The sequence below is a fragment of the Crotalus tigris genome, unplaced genomic scaffold (genome assembly GCF_016545835.1).
Source record: "Crotalus tigris isolate CLP2741 ecotype Arizona unplaced genomic scaffold, ASM1654583v1 scf7180000024471.848039, whole genome shotgun sequence".
NCBI lineage: Eukaryota > Metazoa > Chordata > Lepidosauria > Squamata > Viperidae > Crotalus > Crotalus tigris.
In genome coordinates this window covers 395,000-414,743 of record NW_024100642.1, presented here as the reverse complement: position 1 = coordinate 414,743, position 19,744 = coordinate 395,000, and the positions used below count along the sequence as shown (strand labels likewise).

The 19,744-nt window shown below is 43.8% G+C and overlaps 1 protein-coding gene across 1 annotated transcript in view; it reads right to left on the bottom strand.

Annotated features, from left to right (window-relative positions):
* Positions 1-8,355, bottom strand: part of GRIN3B (glutamate ionotropic receptor NMDA type subunit 3B) — a 48,956-nt gene extending 40,601 nt beyond the window's left edge. Inside the window, exon 1 of the mRNA XM_039333038.1 lies at positions 7,650-8,355. Coding sequence (XP_039188972.1) covers positions 7,650-8,129 — 480 coding nt within the window. The 5' untranslated portion in view covers positions 8,130-8,355. The remainder of the gene's footprint in view (positions 1-7,649) is intronic.
* Positions 8,356-19,744: the final 11,389 nt, after the last annotated feature.

The following is a 19,744-nucleotide window of genomic DNA, read 5'->3' as shown; positions in this document are numbered from 1 at the left end:
TCCCCCTGTTGACTTTGCCTGTCGGAAGCCAGCTGGGAAGGTTACAAATGGTGATCATGTGACCCTGGGGACAGTGCAACTGTCATAAGTACATGCCAGTTGCCAAGCACCTGAATTTTGAACACGTGAGCGTGGAGATGCTGCAATGGTTGTAAGCGTGAAAAATGGTCATACATCCCTTTTTTGAGTGCTGTTGTAACTTTGAACAGCCCCCTAAACTGGTTATAAATTGAGAATTACCTGTCCCTTTAAGCACTCTGAAATCCAATTGATGGTATTTAGAAATCTTGCTACAATACTGGGCTCTTTTCCATACGAAATCAATATCACCCGCCTGCTTTTGTTGATTAGTAAGAGATGAAGGATGCCCACACAATAGGACAGGCTCTATTTTTCTTTATAATGCCAGACAGGAACATTGGAAGCTAATTTAGAGTATGATAATTCATTTTTACAATCTGCTACACTGCGACCTGCTTTAACCAGCAGTAGCTATGTTTGTACAACACGCTTCACCAAGTCAGCTCCAGACTCGGAGATTACATTGGCACGATGCATGCAAGTAGGTGTTAAACCTGGATCAGTTTGGATGCACGTGGCTTAGCATGCTGCATAACACAGCCTATTGTATGGTTGATAATTATGCAACCCAGAAAATTTGGGTTGAGCTCAGTGTGTGAATGCAGCCCATCTCTCTGTCGGGTGTCAAACATTCCGTCACTTGATTTAATTGCAAAGGAGGCTTTAGAAAAACTCGACGTGCTGAAACTCGATGCAAGTCTCTGAGCTGCCTGTCAATCTACAAATCAGAAATCTGCCCATCTTTGATTTTCCAAAGAAATGAACCCTTTCACAATAGGGGGATGATTATACTGTTGGCCAACTTTATAAAGTTGTTGTAAGAGTGCTAAGATCGCACAACAATCAGAACACTTTAAACACCCTGAAATGTGGTCATTCTCAAGTGCCAACGTCCATTTTGTATGCAGTTGCATTTTTCAACAGATTGCTTTCAAAAGAGAAAGGCAAGGACTTTAACATTTTTTTCTTATTTGTTTCATATTAACAAATAACGGACATATCAGACTATTTCTGGAGGTCTCCAGAAATCAAGCAATGCCTTCCTTGAACAGATCAAAGATCCATCAAGAATAGCATACTATTTCTTCCAGGATTTAAAAATGCAACTTACTCCTTCTTTTGTCACTTAGGTACAGTATACTACAACTATGCTTGGAGGATCCATTTATCACTGACAGAATATAATTCTTCACCATTATCTTTTTAAATCTTTAGTCAAGCTGAACCATAACTGAAACTAGAGGCAAAGAATCTCCCACTGTTTAATTAAGAGGTGTTGACTTCAATTCCCGGGAATTCCCCAAATGGGCGCATGCTGGCTGGGGACTTCTGGGAGCTGAAGTCCACACTTCTTAAAGGTGCCAAGATAGAGAAACTAAGCTGTCCTGGTTGATCTGGATGCCTGATATTGACACAGGCAAACTGAATTGCTTCCCAGATGCACTGAGTTGATGAAACTCATAATGGATTACCACCAATCCTTTGCATTGAGTAATTCCTGTTCCCAGTACTGCAAGGACTTCCTAGCACGGTGGTGATAGTATAGAGTCAGTATCCCAATCTATAGAATTCCACAGATGCAGATTAAATAAGAATTACCCCAGCATCCTCTGATGGTCCAGCCTAAGCCTTTCCCACCCCAGCACCCTGGCTCTTTTATGACTCGTGGGCTTCATTCCCAGAATTCCTGAGCCAGGTGCTCAGGAATTCTGGGAGTTGAAATCCACGAGTCATAAAAGAGCCAAGGTTGCCTACCCCTGGTGTAGTGGATCTACTACTCCCAGAATCCCTAGTGTCTGTGCCAGGTAGGGAATACTGGGAGTTGCAGTCCCAACCTATCTGGAGCTCACCGGACTGGGAAAGTTGACCCAGCCGCTTTCTACAGTTCATTACAGCTGTTCCACTCTCTTTTCATGCTCTATTTATATTTCGTACCTCTCCTACCAATTCTCCACTTGCAATTCCAGTCTCTCAACTGGAATTAAGGTGTAAAGTGCTCCGAGCCTAAAGCATCAATCTAAACCAAATTGAAACCATGCAGTTCTCGGCAACTGACAATTTGCTAGATCAGTTGGCTTTCCAGAGGATTTCTCCATCTCTTGGAGACACCGATCCTTTCACAGGGATGAGTAAAATCTCCAGGGCTCTCTGGTACTACTATAGCCGTAATTGCTGATCCTCGAAAATGTCCAGCTGTAAGGGGCAGCAGGCGGAGAACAAGTGAAATGCCCTCAGGTTTTAAATGCAAACTCCACACACAAGCTTTTCGTTCTGACTGTGCCTTTTTTTTTTTCCCACTGATGTGCCAGCAGGAAATTGGTTTTCGCTGAGCCTGAATATGAAATACAGATGGCCTGCTAGGGAAATTACTTGCTGGGAGTTGAAGGAGACAAGGAACAAAGGATGCTTTCGAATCTGATCAATAGGATGTGATTTGGAAAAAAAAAGGGGGTGGGTGGGGGGGAATCCCTTTGGAATCTTGACATGACCTTGTAAACCCATTTAATCTGTAAATAATTTCCTGAAGGGGAGAAAGGGGACATTAGAGATTTCAGGAACTCGTGTTTGTTCCCCAAATAGTGTTTTAGCTGGAGGGCACACAATGGAGTGGGTAAAACTATGCACGGTTGATCTCATTGTTCCAAGATACCCCAGTTGCTTTAATTGTGCCAGGCATGGGTGCCAACGACCTCAGCTTTGGGTACCTGGTGTATCTGGAGGAGCTTCCTCCCCCCCTGTTCCTGAGCAGCTCCCCGTCCTCCTTGGCTTTACAAACCCAACCCATTTCTTAACTATCATCTGCAGGCTACTGCAGAGCGGCAGAGGACGGGGAGTGTTAGACAAAAACCAGCCGGGCTAAAGCAAAGTGGCCGTGTGCCAATAAAAGTGGACATGGTTCAAAAGAGGGCTCTGCTACCAACCCCGTGTTTTGTTGTTTTTTTTTGCACAGAATCTTGATCCCTGAGAAGCTGTATTTCTAGCCTTGGGGAACGCTCCAGTTGTAAATTGGGCCACAAGGAGGGATTTCTGTATGCCACTGCAGAATAACACCCAGATCAGGGGTGTCCAGTCTTGGCAAGTTTAAGACCTGTGGACTTCAACTCCCAGAAATCCCCAGCCAGCAAAGCTAGCTGGGGAGTCTGGGAATAGAAGTCCACAAGTCTTAAACTTGTTAAGGCTGGACACTTCTGATCTAGATGCTCACTCTCTTGAGAGGTAGAACTGAGAAACAACAGGCCAAAATCCCAGCTCTGAAATCAATTTCACTGATTGGACATGAGCCGGTGATTATGCTTCAACCTACCCTGCAAGGTTGTTGTGAAGATAAAAGAGGAGTGGTATGATCTATTAGGAGGCAGGGGAGAGTTCACAAGTGGGAAAGGGCTATAAGAATGGCACACCTCTGCATCTACATACCTGCAGCTGCACATCTGCAGAAGAAAGCTATTTCTGTCCCTAAAATATCTCAGAAGCTGCTGTCAGTCCACACTATGTTAAATATCCATCAACAGACAGAGATAAATCACATTTACATACCATTGAAGAGGCAATAAAACAGCTCAGAAAGGAAACAAAAAGACCACTGACACGTACTCTCCAACACCAGATAAACAAGGATTGATACCAGACAAACAACTGAACAGAAAATAATACCCCAACCAAGGAACTACCTTGAAGAAGACAACAAGACCACCAACACTAGCAGGGCAAGCTACTGTATACAAACCGGAAGGAGTGTATATATGTATACACTCACTCGCACTGATGATGGATAACATAACTTCTGCAAGTAAATAACCAAAATCATTGAACACCGAGAATTCCACTGTTAAATCCTGAGCTATTTATATTCTCATCTATTAAATAGAATAATTGTGTGACATAGAAAAAAACAGCTTTCCTTTACAAAGGTCTAACAAATGCGTATGCTTTCTTTTTAAAAACCTAAATCTAAATATAGGCAGCACCTAGTGGGGATCTAATTTTTTGGGACCCCTGACTTGGAGTAGCTGTATGTTGAGGAAGAAAGGCAGAAGGCACAGCAAAAAAAGAATCCCTAGATCCCTGCGTGGAATAGCAATTGCTAAGAGGAACAAAGATCCACTGGAACCCAGCTTGCAGTAACAGAGAACCAAAACTTCCACTTTTTGGAAAACTCCCTTTGTTCAGCAAAATATAAACTGCTTGCAACAAATATGAAAATAATAGAGACATCAGCGCTTTTAAATAGAAGGTTTTTTAGAACTTGTTATTTGGGGGGGGATACCATCGTTTGGCTGAAAAGCTATCTCTCCAATTGCAACAGCTTTGTGTGTGATTCAAGAACAGAGAGCAAGACAGTCTATGGTTCAAACAATCTCATCTTATATAGGGGAAATGTACATGCTGGAAATAGGATCATCAAGGGAATCAGAATCAGAATAGAGCTGGAAGGGATCTTTAAGATCCTCTCTACTCCAACCCCCTGCTCAAGTAGGAGACACTATACCATTTCAGACAAAAGATGTCCAGTCTCTTCTTAAAAACTTCCAGTGTTGGAGCATTCACCGCTTCTGGAGGAAGGTTGTTCCACTGGTTAATTGTCCTCACTGTTAGGAGGTTTCTCCTTAATTCCAGGTTGCTTCTCTCCTTGATTAGTTTCGATCCATTGTCCTTCCCTCTGGTGCTTTGGAAAATAAGTGGACCCCCTCCTCTTTGTGACAACCTGTCAAATACTGGAAACTGCTATCATGTCACCCCTAGTCCTTCTTTTCTCTAGATTAGCCATATCCAGTTCCTGCAACTGTTCTTCATGTTTTTGTCTTCAGGCATTTTATCATCTTATTTGCTCTTCTTTGCATTTTTTTTTTCAGAATCTCAACATGTTTTTATAATGTGGTAACCAAAACTGGATGCAGTATTCCAGGTGTAGCCTTACTAAGGCTTTATAAAGCGGTACAAATACTTTACATGATTTTGATTCTGGGCCTCTCTTATACAACCAAGGATTGTATTACCTTTTTTGGATGTTGCCGCACACTGCTGGCTCATATTTAAGTGATCGTCTACTAGGACTCCAAGGTCTCTCTCACTATTTTTGAGCCAGGTTTCGCCTAATCTGTACTTGTACCTTTGGTTTTTCCTGCCTATGTATAAAACCTTGCTTTTCTCCACATTAAATATTATTTTGTTGGACAGGGCCCATTGTTCTGTTGAGATCTTTTTGGATCCTGAGCTTGTCTTCTGGGGTGTTGGCTATTCCTGCCAGCTTAGTGTCGTCTGCAAATTTGATGAATTCTCCTTCTATGCCCTCATCTAAATCATTTATGAAGATATTGAAGAGTATTGGGCCTAAGACAGAACCTTGTTGTATTCCACTGCTTACTTCCCTCCATATAGATGTAGTACCATTAAGGACGACTTGTTGAGTATGGTTTGTCAGCCAGTTACAAATCTATCTGTTGTAATGTTGTCTATCCCACATTTTTCTAGCTTACCAAGAAGCTGGTTGTGATCTACTTTGTCAAGTGCCTTGCTGAAGTCTAAGTATACTATGTCCACAGCATTTTGCTGGTCTACTAATTTAGTTATTTGGTCAAAGAATAAAATAAGATTGGTTTGGCATGATCTGCTTTTAACAAACCTATGCTGGCTTTTAGTTATAACTTTATTTGTTTCTAGATGTCTAGATGTTATTTGTTTCACAGATCTGTTTTTTGATTATCTTTTCCAGAATTTTCCCAAGTATTGATGTTAGATTGATCGGTCTGTAGTTTCCTGGGTCTGTTTTTTTTTTTTTTTCCTTTTTTGAGGATGGGAAATACATCAGCTCTTTTCTAATCCTCAGGTAATTCCCCAGTGTTCCAGGATTTTTGAAAGATATGGTTCAATGGTTCTGCGATAACATCTGCCAGCTCCTTCAGAACTGTGGGATGTAATCCATCAGGTCCCGGTGATTTATATTCATCAAGATCAGATAGATGTTCACTAACCATTTTCTTGCTTATTGTAATTTTTATTTCTAGTCTGTCTTTTACAGTTATGTTTTTGGTAGGTTGGGCTATAGTTTCTTTTTGCGCGAAGACCGACGCAAAGAATGAGTTAAGCAGCTCTGCTTTCTCTCTACTGCTTGTTACTTCCTTGCCACTTCTCTCTTAAGAGTTAAGGAAGAGTTAAGGCTACAACAAGCACCCTGTGCTTTGAGATCAGAGCAACAGCATCATTGGGAAAAATCTCCCGCTTCAGGTCCAAGCATTTCCAAGAAAGGCTGGAAAACCCATACTGTACATCAGGAATCTCAAAGAGCTCAAACAGGCAGTATTGAGCTACACGACTCAATTTCCTATGTTTCTCTGTATCATGAGATGTTCTTCCAGAAATTAGAAATCTTCAATCTTATTGATTTATGTCTGACTCCAGTTCTCACCAATTCCAGAGCTAATAGGGTTGGTGTCCTGCAATATTCTTTCTTACCTGTGCCCTAGTTCCTTTGACCCATAATTTATGGGGTAAACCATCTTTGAACATGGTGGCTCCCCAGTTCCTAGCACCTAACATTTAGATAGGTTGCCTCTGAATAAGGGAGCCCACGGTGCATAACCGTTGAAGAAGAGCTGTCTTGATTTGAAACAGAGAAAAACTATCTAATGAATAAATTTTAACATCCACTTCCCTACACTGGGTAGTGACGATGACTCCAATAATGCCACAAGCAAGGAATGAAAGTGATGATCGATTTTGTTTTGTCCCCAGGAATGACAGAGGCAGATTGCTACTGTGTTCTCTGGCTCCATTTAATTACCCCACCTAGCAGAAGATGGGAAAGCCACATGAGGACACATATAATTTATTCTTTGCCAAATGAGATACATAGCAAGAAATGGCTATTGCAATCTTCTCAACCTGATGCTCCCCAGATGTGTACTGGCAAAAGATGCTGGGAACTGAAGTCCAAAACATCTGGAAGGCGACACGCTTCTTCCCCCCCCCCCCCCGGTCTCTTTCTGACTCTGGATACGGGAGGGTGTTAATGGGTGAATTCTTGCAAGCTTCCATATCTAAGGGTAGCTTATCTGCTGGAGGACTAGAACTACAGTGCATGAGCTGGGTTACAATAGGTACCATTGCCCTAAATATAGAATGATGATCTACGACGGGTCTTCCCTGAATCCAACAGATGAAAGTCGATAGTTGGTGTCTATAGAAATTCACGGGAGTAGTAAATAATGGTTTAAAGATAAACATCCCTGGCAACAGAATTCTCCGGCTGGTATTTTTCTAGCAGTTGGTAACCTGAAGAATGAATACTCACGGATGTGGAAATCAATAGCAATTATCACAATACTCCGTTTTACAATAGCTGGGCACCACATGAGTCAACCAGAGGGCCACAGCAATCAGAAATTGCCCAGTCTTCTCTCCCCAGGAATCTACCTCGTCTAAGATAGACTGCACCTGCATATGGAGGCTTCTAGCGTCCTTCAAACTGGACGATGGCTTGCCCTGCTCTTTTTCCTCGGTAGCGGCCCTGGAAGACAGGCTGCCCCTGGCTGTGGAGGCTCTAGAGAAGGAGGGCGAAGGAGGCTTACCCGGGTCCTGAAGGGCATGGGGGGCTCGTCGACATCGTCGCCCTCCAGCTCCGGTTCCTGCCTGATGCTGATGAAGGGGATGTCCAGAAAGGCGGCGGCGAAATCCACCTGGAGCAGCTCCCGCCGGGACGCGGGAAAGGCGAGCACGGCGGCGACTCCTCGCACCACCAGCGCCTGGCACAGCCAGCGCGCCAGCGAGGCCGGGTCCCGATAGAGGGGAGCCCCGGGCAACACCTCCAGGCTGAGGTTGTAAGGTAGGGCGGCGGCGGCGGCGCGGCTGGCCCGAGCCAAGGCGTTGCGCACCCGGCTCTGCGCGCCTCCTCCGCGGGGCAGCAAGGCGCCCAGCCGCACCGTGTGCCCGATCCGAGCCAGGATGTGGCAGGGCTGCGGGTGACCCCGGCCCGGCGCGGGGAGCAGCAGCAAAAGGCTGCAGGGGAGCGCCAGGCACCAGCAGCAGAGGAGCGCCCGGCGCAACTCCATAGAGGAAGCCTGCGCGACGTGGGCGGGCAAAGTTTGGGGCGCCCGGCCCCTCCGCCCCCCCCGGCCCCTAAGTGGGCAGGAGGGCTGGGGGCGCCTAGGAGGGGAGGGAAGGGGCCGGGCAGGGCCCGCCCATGGGAGCGTCGGGGGCGGAGGAAGGAGCCGGGCGCTGCTTGAGCTGCAGCCGATCCAGTGCCCGGACGCGCTCTGCGCTCTGCCTGTCGCTCGCTTTCCCGGCGAAGACGGGATAGGCTGCCTTGGCGCGGTTGGGCCACTGGGGGCGCTGGACGCGGCGGGGACCCGCCAAAAGAGGGCGGGTCGGTGGGCCGAGAGAGCCGCCCGGCCGCCTCTGGGTAGGGTGGCATCGCCGCCTTGCAGGGCAAAGAGGGTTACTCAAACGGGTCGCCCGAGTGATGAGAGGGAGAGAGGGGCGATGGCGACGAGGACGCGTCCGAAAGAGAGCAAGAGAGAAAAAGCGAAAGGCGACGGTTTCAGCACGTGGCCTCTGGGCACGCACAGAGGGCGGAGGAGACAGGTGGCCAGGGATCGGAGATAGACGAGGTGAGGCGAGAAGGGCGATCGGGACGTGGCGGAGGAGGTGGTCGGTCAGTAAGTCAGTCAATCAATCAATCAATCAATCAATCAGAATTAGAGCTGGAAGGGACCCTGGAGGTCTTCTAGTCCAACCCCCACAATTTCAGACAAGTGTATGTCCGGTCTCTTCTTAAAAACCTCCAGTGATGGAGCACCCACAACTTCTGGAGGCAAGCTGTTCCACTGATTAATTGTCCTCACTGTTAGGAAGTTTCTTCTGAATTCCAGGTTGTTTCTCTCCTTGGTTAGTTTCTACCCAGTGCTTCTTGTCTTGCCTTCCGGTAGTAGAGCAGTGGCTTGGATAGGAGCGGGTCGGAGACGGAGCTCCGAGCAGACGGAGGGGCAGATGGAAATTAGAGCACGGAGCCGGTGCAGAGCGTCTCTGAGGGTGTGCAGAGTGCAGGCGATCCAGGATGCCAGGGAGGGACGGAGAGGACGGGTCATTGTCCATTGATGTGAGCAATAAGAAAAGGGAAAGCATCTCAAAACATAGGCAGAGTAGAAAGAAAGCGGGCGAAAGAGGAATGTTTCAAACCGGATTCGGTAAGGGTCGGTGAACAGTATGGATTTATCAGGAGCTTTAATCTGTAGCAAGAAAACGGAACTTCCTTATTCAGAGGCAGTCTATCTCTAAGCAATAAACGCCAAGGACAAATAAAGGAAGGTCGATTCTTCGGAGCTCCGCATTGTTGGAAATAAAATAATGGGCTAAATACACGTTTTATCCAAAGCCGGAGTTAATTATTAAGTTAAGAAATTTTAAGAGGTTACTTTGCACCTCGTCTTGACGATCGTTTCCAACTTCCAAGAAACAGCTTGAGCCAAAAGGAAACATCACTTGATGTTAACCAATAAAATGATTTTTTTCCCCAAACCATTATTCTTATCTGGACCGATAGTTTGTCATTCAGTGCAAGATCCAACTACTAACTATGCCAATGTGGAGGATAATTGATACTGGGTCTAGAGTGAGCATTAGTCATGGCAAGAACAAATAAACAGAAAAAAAGACCCTCCTTATTTAGATGCAGTCTACCTCTGAAGTAAGAGGTAAGAGGTGATTTACCACAAAGAGTGAGGGGTGGGATTGAGATTTGCAAGTAACCGGTTCAGTCATGCGTAAGAAATATATACATCTTCTTTGCACCCAAAAATCCATTTTCACGTTCTTCTTTTAATAAGCTATCAGTGCTGAAATTTCCATCTCCCCATCAACCAAGCCATTTTATTTGGAAATCAACTCACTTAAGGTGGTACAGTAATTGTATTTTCAGTATGGGTACCCTTTGCTGTCATAAAAGCCCTTCGGGAACTAACCAGAGATTTTAAGCACCAGGAGAAAATATTAAAATGCTGGGAGAATCCCAAAACCGAGTGAAATGAAATGCAATCTATTGGGGTGGGGTTTTTTTTTTTTTTTTTTAATGTCTCCATTCCTGGAGTTTCTGCAGTTATTTTTTTCCCCAAGCATCTGTCCCTTTCACTGCTCTGTAAAATGAAATCTTTCAAAACTAATTCCACACATATATTTTTTTCACCTTTTCGAATTGCAGAGTCAACTAATTCCAGCCAAATTGATGTTTATCCCTGCCGTTTCGGAAGATTAGACTATAAATATTCTTCCTCCTTTCAGGATAGATGGGATTGCTCTATGATGTCACAGCAGCTGAGCCAATCAATGTCAGGGATGACACTATAAGAAGAATATCCTATACAAGCAGGCGGTCCTCGACTTATAACCACTTGTTTAGCGGCCGTTCAGAGTTACAAAAGTACTGAAGGAAATGACTTACGATGGGTCCTTGCGCTTACGACTGTCACAGCATCCTCTTGGTCACATGATCAGAATTCAGGCATTTGGCAACTAGCATGTATGTATGTGACGTTTGCAGTGTCCCGGTGTCGCTTCAGTGCCATTTGTGTTCATAAGTCGAGGACAACCTGTATATTTCTATATAGATTCCCATCTTGAACAGAAGCAGGATAGGTACGGACTGCTGGTTTTACTAAATGCCATTTGATAGAATAGAATAGAGCTGGAAGGGACCTTGGAGGTCTTCTAGACCAGCCCCCTGCTCAAGCAGGAGAACCTATACCGTCCCAAACAGGTGAATGTCCAGTCTCTTCTTGAAAATCTCCATTGATGGAGCATCCATGATTTCTGGAGGCAAGCCAATCCACTGGTTGATTGTCCTCACTGTCAGGAAGTTTCTCCTTAATTCTAGGTTGCTTCTCTCTCTGATCAGTTTCCAACCGTTGTTTCTCGTCCTGCCCTCTGGTGCTGTGGTGAACAACCTGCCCCCCTCTTCCATGTGGCAGCCTCTCAAATACTGGAACACTGCTATTATATCTCCCCTATTTCTTCTTTTCTTTAGACTAGCCAAGGCCAAGTCCCGCAGCCGTTCTTCGTATGTTTTAGTCTCCGGGCCTTTGATCATCTTAGTTGCTCTTCTCTGAATTTTTTCTTTTTTCTTTTGCTTGGTTCACATTATTCAGATTGTTCAAAACTGGGAATTAATAATGTGTAATAAATTCTGTAACCTATAATAATCGTATTATGTAACAGCACTCTGTTTTTATCAATCAGATGGCCGTAATAACAGGACTATGTCGTTTCCTTGGCAACATTTTCAGAAGTGATTTGCCAATACTTTCTTCCGGGATAGGTTTTTTTTTTTTTTAACTACCCTGTCTCATTAAAGTAAAGAGTACAGGCAGTCCTCGACTTACAACATTTAGTGACCAATCAAAGTTACAACGGCACTGGAAAAAAGTGACTTATGACCGTTTTTCACACTTAGGACCATTGCAGCATCTCCATGGTCACATGATCAAAATTTGGATGCTTGGCGATTGATTCATGTTTATGACGGTTGAAATGTCCTGGGGTCATGTGATCAGCTTTTATGACAAACAAAGTCAACGGGGGAAGCCAGATTCACTTAACAACCGTGTTACTAACTTAACAACTGCAATGATTCACTTAATAACTGTGGCAAGAAAGGTCGTAAAATGGGGCAAAGCTCACAACAAATGTCTCACTTAACAGCATACATTTTGGAGCCTATTGTGGTCATAAGTCAAGGACTACTTGTAGATAGCCCAAAACAACTTAGCTGGCATTTGAATCTAAAGAAAGATGAGAACTCAGTTCTCCCTGGACCTAATGTGGAATGCTCAGTTGTTGTTTTTTAAATAATCAATAAGCTATTTAATAATTAAAAAATAGGTCAGTAGCTTTATCTTTTTTTTTTTTTTTTGCAGATTGGACTGGATTTCAGTCTTGGTTGTTTTAAAAAAAAGTAAAGTAAGGTTTAAAATAGCTTTGTTCATCACAGAAGTTTAACCTGATGGCTGAAATAAGCCACTTCCTGCATTTTCTGAACTGGTTAAGGCTGTTGTGTGAACGTAGACACCGTCTTTTTGAAGAGGTGGGCATTGACAGCAATTGTCCCACAACCCACAAAAGAAGGGGTTCCTATTTTAAATGATCAGAGAAGTTATTATTTTTCATTTGGATTGGTAAAACGGAACAATTAGAATATATTCCATAGGATTTCCAGTGGACATATTTTGCATTTCCCAACTTATCCTGTTTTATGGGGCTGTTGTCAGCCAATAAAAAAATAATTGAATAGCAGAAAAAGAGAGAGAGAGAGAAAATCAGTCTTCCCATAGGAAAAACACTGCCAAATTCGACTGGAAAAAAAATCCCATTCCTGTACTCAGCAACCTTTTCCCAGAGTTTGTGGAAATGTTGATTTTGTAGTAACACGGAGCTATTTGTGATTATAACAATGTCTTTAGAAGAGAATATTTGTATCTCAGGGTTGAACCGGGAGTCCTTGTTGCCCTCTGAACTTGCAGACTTTTCATTATAGTAATAGCGATAGCACTTAGACCAGGGGTAGTCCACCTTGGCTCTTTTATGACTCGTGGACTTCAACTCCCAGAATTCCTGAACCAGCGATGCTGAGGAGAAAGGGAGAGGTTTCATGCTGAGTCATGCTGGCTCAGGAATTCTGGGAGTTGAAGTCCACGAGTCATAAAAGAGCCAAGGTTGACTACCCCTGACTTAGACTTATATACTGCTTCACAGTGTTTTACAGATTCAGCACATTGCCCCCCAACAATCTAGGTTCTCATTTATACCGACCTCAGAAGGATGGAAGGCTGAGTCAACCTTGAGCTGGTCAGAATCGAACTGCTGGCAGTGGGCAGAATTAGCCTGCAATTCTGCATTCTCTAACCCCTGCGCCACCAGGGCTTTTTATCCAATTCAATATAGGTAGTCCTTGACTTGTGACCACAGTTGGGAACAGAATTTCCATTGCTAAGCAAGGCAGTTGTTTGTTAAGTTGCCCCTGATTTTATGATCTTTTTTTGCCACGGTTGTTAAGCAAATCACTGCAGTCATTAAATGAGTCATACAGCTGTTAAGCGAATCCAACTTTCCCCCATTAACTTTGCTTGTTGGAAGCCAGCCAGGAAGATCATAAATGGTGATGCTGCCCTTCTTGTAAATACATGCCACTTGTCAAGAGCCCCAATGACCACAAGGATGCTGTGACAGTTGTAATGGTCATAAATCCCTTTTTTTCTAGTGCCATTGTAATTTCAATTGCAATTTCAAATGGCTACTAAACAAATGGTTATAAGTCAAAGACTACCTGCAGTGGTGGGATTCAAATATGAGAACAACCGGTTCTCTGTGTGGATTGCCACTTCTGGAAGTCCATTCTAGGTCTGGGCAACAAAAAATTAGCTACCGGTTCTGCCGAAGTGGTGCGAATTGGCTGAATCCTACCACTGACTACCTGTAGCATCTTCAGTGCCTTGAAAATGTTTCCTAGCCATGTAATGAAATATCTGAAAGAAAACAATCAAGCTCAGAAAGCACCAAGGACTCCACAATGATTTCTTTATTCATCCAATGCAGGGGTCTTCAGACTTGGCCCTTTTATGACTTGTGGATTTCAACTCCCAGAATTCCTCAGCCAGTGTGCCTGGCTAAGAAATTAGGGGAATTGAAGTCCACAAGTCATAAAAGGGCCAAATTTGAAGACCCCTGATCCAATGTAGGTACAATCTCTTAAATGTGATTTGCATCACCGAGTATGAGAAACGGGGGCCTTGAAATAGCCCTGCTCAATTTAGCTGTATTGGTAATAATCCAGGAAGAGGTCAAATTGCACGAGGAAAACATTTAAGGAGAAACCTCTTCCAAATTTAAATTCCTTCAAACTTCTTCTCCTATAAACACGCTTTTTAAAACAACCTATTTCCTGTGGATAAATATGGATCTGTATGCATAAATCACCTTGAAATTTAAAAAAAAAACATCCAATTTTTATTCTACCCACTATCCAACAGACTTAAGGGAATACCGTTCATTGCCTGTGGTTTATCTTCACAGCAAACCTTAGCAGAAAATCCCAATGCTGTCATTCATTTCTCCAGAGCTGAAGCAAGAGAAACATCTGTTTAATTCATGCCCCAGGTTCAATTGCTGCAGTGAGAATAGAAGCAGTTTGCATTTTCAAAAATATTTTTCTTATGGCCTGAGGTGCTGGAAAAATAACAGGACCGCTACTGTTATTACTACTCCTGCTAGTATTATATTTACCAAAGCAGGATGCAAATAAGAAAAAAAATGCCAAAGTCCACTCATCAAATTAGTTTCCACTTTAACAGCCAAACCAATAAACACATTAATAATTAAGACAAACTAGATGCAGCCACTACTCTACATATTTAAAGCAATGCCTTGCCATTTGATCCAGTTTATATAGAGTGATTTTATGCCATCAAGTTGGTGGTCTTAGTGACCACATAGATTTTCTCCGTAAATATTAGCCCCTAAACTGGTCCCAAGCATGTATAAATCCATAATTAAAATAAAAGAGCTACTAATTTAGGAACTGTCAAAATGAATGAGACATAGAAGGCATAGAGGCATAGAATCAAGATCACGCAAAGTATTAATACCATTTTATAGAACTCTAGTAAGACCACACCTGCAATACTGCAGCCACTTTTGGTCCACCATATCACAAAAAAGATGCTGAGAGTTTGGAAAAAAATCAGAGAAGAGCAACTAAGATCATCAAAGATCTGGAGACTAAAACATATGAACAATGGCTGCGGGACTTGGATTTGTCTAGTCTAAAGAAAAGAAGAAATTGGGGAGACATGATAGCAATATTCCAGTATTTGAGGGGCTGCCACAAAGAAGAGGGGGTCACATTATTCACCAAAGCAGGACAAGAAACAATGGTTGGAAACTGATCAAAGAGAGAAGCAACCTGGAATTAAGGAGAAACTTCCTGATAGTGAGGACAATTAACCAGTGGAAAAGTTTGCCTCCAGAAATCATGGGCGCTCCATCACTGGATATTTTTAAGAAGAGTCTGGACAGTCACTTGTCTGAGATGGTATAGGTTCTGCTCGAGCAGGGGGCTGGACTAGAAGACCTCCAAGGTCCCTCCAGCTTCTATTCTATTCTATTCTATTCTATTCTATTCTATTCTATTCTATTCTATTCTATTCTATTCTATTCTATTCTGATTATCAATCTTTAAACCTCTTTTAAAGACCATTAAACTCTCACAACAGAGAATGTAAAAATGCTAATGATTCCTGAAAACCCCGAACTTGGAGACTTTAATCCTGGAATAGGGACTAGAAAGAAGATCCTGCTCAGAGAAACAAAGGAATGGGCAGAATAAAATAACAGTGGATAGATTCAGGGGTCGGGGTTCACTTGTTCGGTTGCTAAGTTGTGTCTAACTCTTTGCAACCCCATGGATCACAACATACCAGCCCCCCCCCGTCCTCACTATCTCCCAGAGTTTGCCCATACTCATATTCATTGCGTCAATGACGCTATCTAACCATCCCACCCTCAGCTGTCCCTTTCTCCTTTTACCTTCCATCTCTCCCAACATCGGGGTCTTTTCCGATGAGTCATCTCCTCTCATTTGGTGGCCAAAGTATAATATAACAACAACAACAACAACAACAACAAGTAGTAGTAGTAGTAGTTGGAAGGGACCTTGGAGGTCATCTAGTCCAACCCCCTGCTCAAGCAGGAAACCCTATAGTACCATTTCAGACAAATGGCTGTCCAGTCTCTTCTTATAAAGTATCTGAGCTTCAACTTCAGTTATCTGTCCTTCCAAAGAACAGTCAGGGTTGATTTTCTTCAGGATTGACTGATTTGATCTTGTGGTCCAAGGGACTTTCAAAAGTAATAATAATAATGATGATGATGATGATGATGATGATGATGATGATAATGATAATAATAAAGTTGGAAGGGACCTTGGAGGTCATCGAGTCCAACCCCCTGCTCAGGCAGGAACCCTACACCATTTCAGATGAATGGCTGTCCAGTCTCTTCTTAAAAACTTCCAGTGTTGGAGCATTCACCGCTTCTGGAGGCAGGTTGTTCCACTGGTTAATTGTTCTAACTGTCAGGAAGTTCTAGGTTGCTTCTCTCCTTGATTAGTTTCCATCCATTTCTCCAGCACCACAATTCAAAAGAATCAATTCTTCAGCACTCAGCCTTCCTTATGGTCCAAGTCTCACAAGTCATTGCATTACAACTGGGAAAACTGTAGCTTTGATTGTGGGCTCAATGTTGGTCGTAAGTCAAGGACTACCTGTGCTCCTTTCTCCAAGAGGCAACTAGAAAGAGTTCCTAACTCACCTCCTCCATGGTCTGCCTTTTTCATTGCCAGTGCCAGGGACTAAATCCAGAGATTAGCATGGGAAGCAGACGCCCTGCTGCCCATTAGTTAATTTTCAAAATAAACGGTGGGATGCATGTCCTTAAACAGTCTAGAGGTTAACTGTTCTACCTGCCTCTCTGCCTCAGCCCCTTGGGTCTGGAACAGGGGGTGCCTGGGGCTACCCACTGCTAATACAAACAACCTACATCTCACTCATGTCCTGCCTAGATTATTTGTGTGTGTGTGTCCGTGCGCACGCACTCACGCACGCACGCACACAATCAGCCGAGTTTGGGGTTTCATGCAGCAAAAGACGACTCTCCATGCTGATTTCATTGCCAAGTCCTGAATGTTTTGACAGCTTTAATTCATGTGACTTAAAAACTGCATGGAAGGAAGGAAGGAAGGAAGGAAGGAAGGAAGGAAGGAAGGAAGGAAGGAAGGAAGGAAGGAAGGAAGGAAGGAAGGAAAAGGAAAAAGGGAGGAAGAGAAGGGAGGCAGGAAAGGAAAGAAAAGGGGAGGGAGGAAAGGAAAGGGAAAAGAAAGGGAAGGAGGGAGGAAAGAAAAAAGAGGAAGGAAAAAAGGGAGGGAGGGGAGGGAGGAAGGCAGGGAGTAAGACAAGTGTACAAGAAGCAGACCTATGTGAAATCCAGTCAATTCCTGCTGCCTTTTTAGTAACCAGAACGAGGCGTTATGTTATTATCACCCTCTACTGTTTTTTTCCCCCCACAGTCATGCTTCACTGTATGCGTGACCAGAATTCAAAATCTAAGCCCTGAGAATCTTTCCTTTCCAATTTTTTTTTGGGGGGGTGGGTGGGGAAATGGGAGAAGGTATAAGCATTAGAGGCAGTAAAGAAGTAAGAAGAGTTAAGAGATTATTTTTGTTCCAGAAAGCCTTCGAGCCTTCATTATTGCTAGAAATAATAAAGTTTAGATTGCATTGGATTGTGTTTTGAAAATTAGATAATAAAAACAATTATATGTCTATTTCTGCCCCTCGACAACGGTGGATACTCAGTTCTCCCAGGAATTTAGAATTTTGAATTATAGGCCTCTGTCTTTCCAAATGAAACCATTTTAAATAGTCTTTATTGGGCTGTTTTTTAAACAATTTTTTTTTACCTTTTTGGTACATAAATAATTGCAGTGGATAGTGGTGGAGAGATCCAGCCTGCAGCCTCTATTATTGTGTAGAGTGCAATAGGATTGTCTCAGCTACAGGAAGCGACTGGGTGAGTTAATCCTTCAGTTTGGAATGAGATATAGGTAGTCTGCGAATAACAAGCATTTGTTTAGTGACTGTTTGAGGTCACAAAAATCACTGAAAAAAGTGACTTGTGACCGGTCTTCACGCTTACAACCAATGCAGCATCCCCCACGGTCACGTGATCAAAATTTGGATGCTTGACAACTGGCATGTATTTATAACGGTTGCACTATCCTGGGGTCATGTGATTTGTAACCTTCCTAGCCAGCTTCTGACAAGCAAAGGCAGATTCGCTTAATGACCTGATTCACTTAACAACTGCAGTGACTTGCTTAACAACTGTGGCAAAAAAGTTTGTTAAATGGGGCAAAACGCACTTAAAAACTGCCTTCCAGCATCCCCACGGTCGTGTGATCAAAATTCAAATGCTTGACAACTGGTGAGTGTTTACAACAGGATGGCGCAGTGGTTAGAATGCAGCACTGAAGACTAATTTCGCTGACTCCCAGTTGCTAGCAGTTCGGCAGTTCAATTCTCACCAGCTCAAGGTTGACTCAGCCTTCCATCCTTCCGAGGTCGATAAAATCAGGACCCAGATTGTTGCGGGGGCAATAGGCTGACTCTGTAAACCGCTTAGAGAGGGCTGTAAAGCACTGTGAAGTGGTCTGTAAGTCTAAAGTGCTACTGCCATTGCTGTTGCTACAACAGTTGCAGTGTCCTGTGGTCATATATGGCCATTTGTGACCTTCCCAGCCAGCTTCCTAAAAGCAAAGTAAAAGAAGGGAACTGGATTTGCTTAATGACCATGTGGTTGACTTAAAAACTGCAGTGAATTGCTTAACAACTATGGCAAAGAAGGTTGTAAAATTGAGCACAAGTCACGTAACAGCCACTTTGCTTAGCAATGGAAATTCTGGTTCCAATTGTGATTATAAGTCGAGGACTACCTGTTTCATCAGTATACTGATAATACCTAGATCTATCTATCTATCCACCTATCCATCCATCCATCCATCCATCCATCCATCCATCCATCCATCTCTATCTCTATCATCTATCACAGGGATGGTGAACCTTTTAGAGACTGAGTGCCCAAACTGTAACCCAAAACCCACTTATGTATCGTCGAGTGCCGGGTGGGTGTGGCCCATTGGCTGGGTGTGGCCCATTGGGTTGGCGTGGTCCATTGGGGGGGGGCGTGGCTGCGGTGGTAACGGAAGACTGGGTGGGACTAAAAAGTTCAATCAATCAATTCCAACTTTGCAAGATCTTTTTTTTAACCACGAGAAGTTGAAATTGACTGAACCTTTTTTTTTTTTCACATGGCAGCAGAGGCCTAAAGCGAAAAGGTTTTATAAAACCCAGCTGAAGGCCTAGGACTGGGGCGACGGCGCAAGTGCCCACAGAGAGGGCTCTGAGTGCCGCCTCTGGCACCCGTGCCATAGGTTCACCACCACTGATCTATCACCTATCATCTATCTCCATCTCAGGCTTTCCAAATAATACTATGGAGGTCCTATCTCAGTATCTTGAAGTTCTGGGGGTATGGATAGGGTCCAACAGGTCTCAAATCATTCCTAGTAAGACCAAGTGGCTTTGGGTTTTGGACCCTCTGGTTCTGTGGACTTTTCATCTCTTGTTCTGAATGGGGTTGTACTATGAGCGATTTGGGGGTCCTCTGGACCCATGGCTTCCACTCAAAGAGCAGGAGGTAGCCCTGGCCAGGAGGACCTTTGCACAGCTTCCTTGTCCCTGTTCCTGGACTTGGAGGCTCTGCTCTCAATCAGTCATGCCTTAATCTTCTCCTGCTTCTGTTACTGCAATTTAGTCTCCATAAGGCTGCCCTTGAAGAGGAGTTGGAAGATTCAGCTTGTGCAAAAGTTGGTGGCAGGCAGCCACTTGGAAGATATCAGCACTGTGAGCTGCATTGGCTACCAGGATACTTCTGGGTGCAATACATGGTGCTGGGGATTACTTTTAAAATCCTTAATGGCTTGGATTTGGGTTACCTATGGAACACAGGCTCTCCCCAATGATGTCTGCAACCCTATGAGATCCAGCAGGAGAGGCATGCTCCAGATT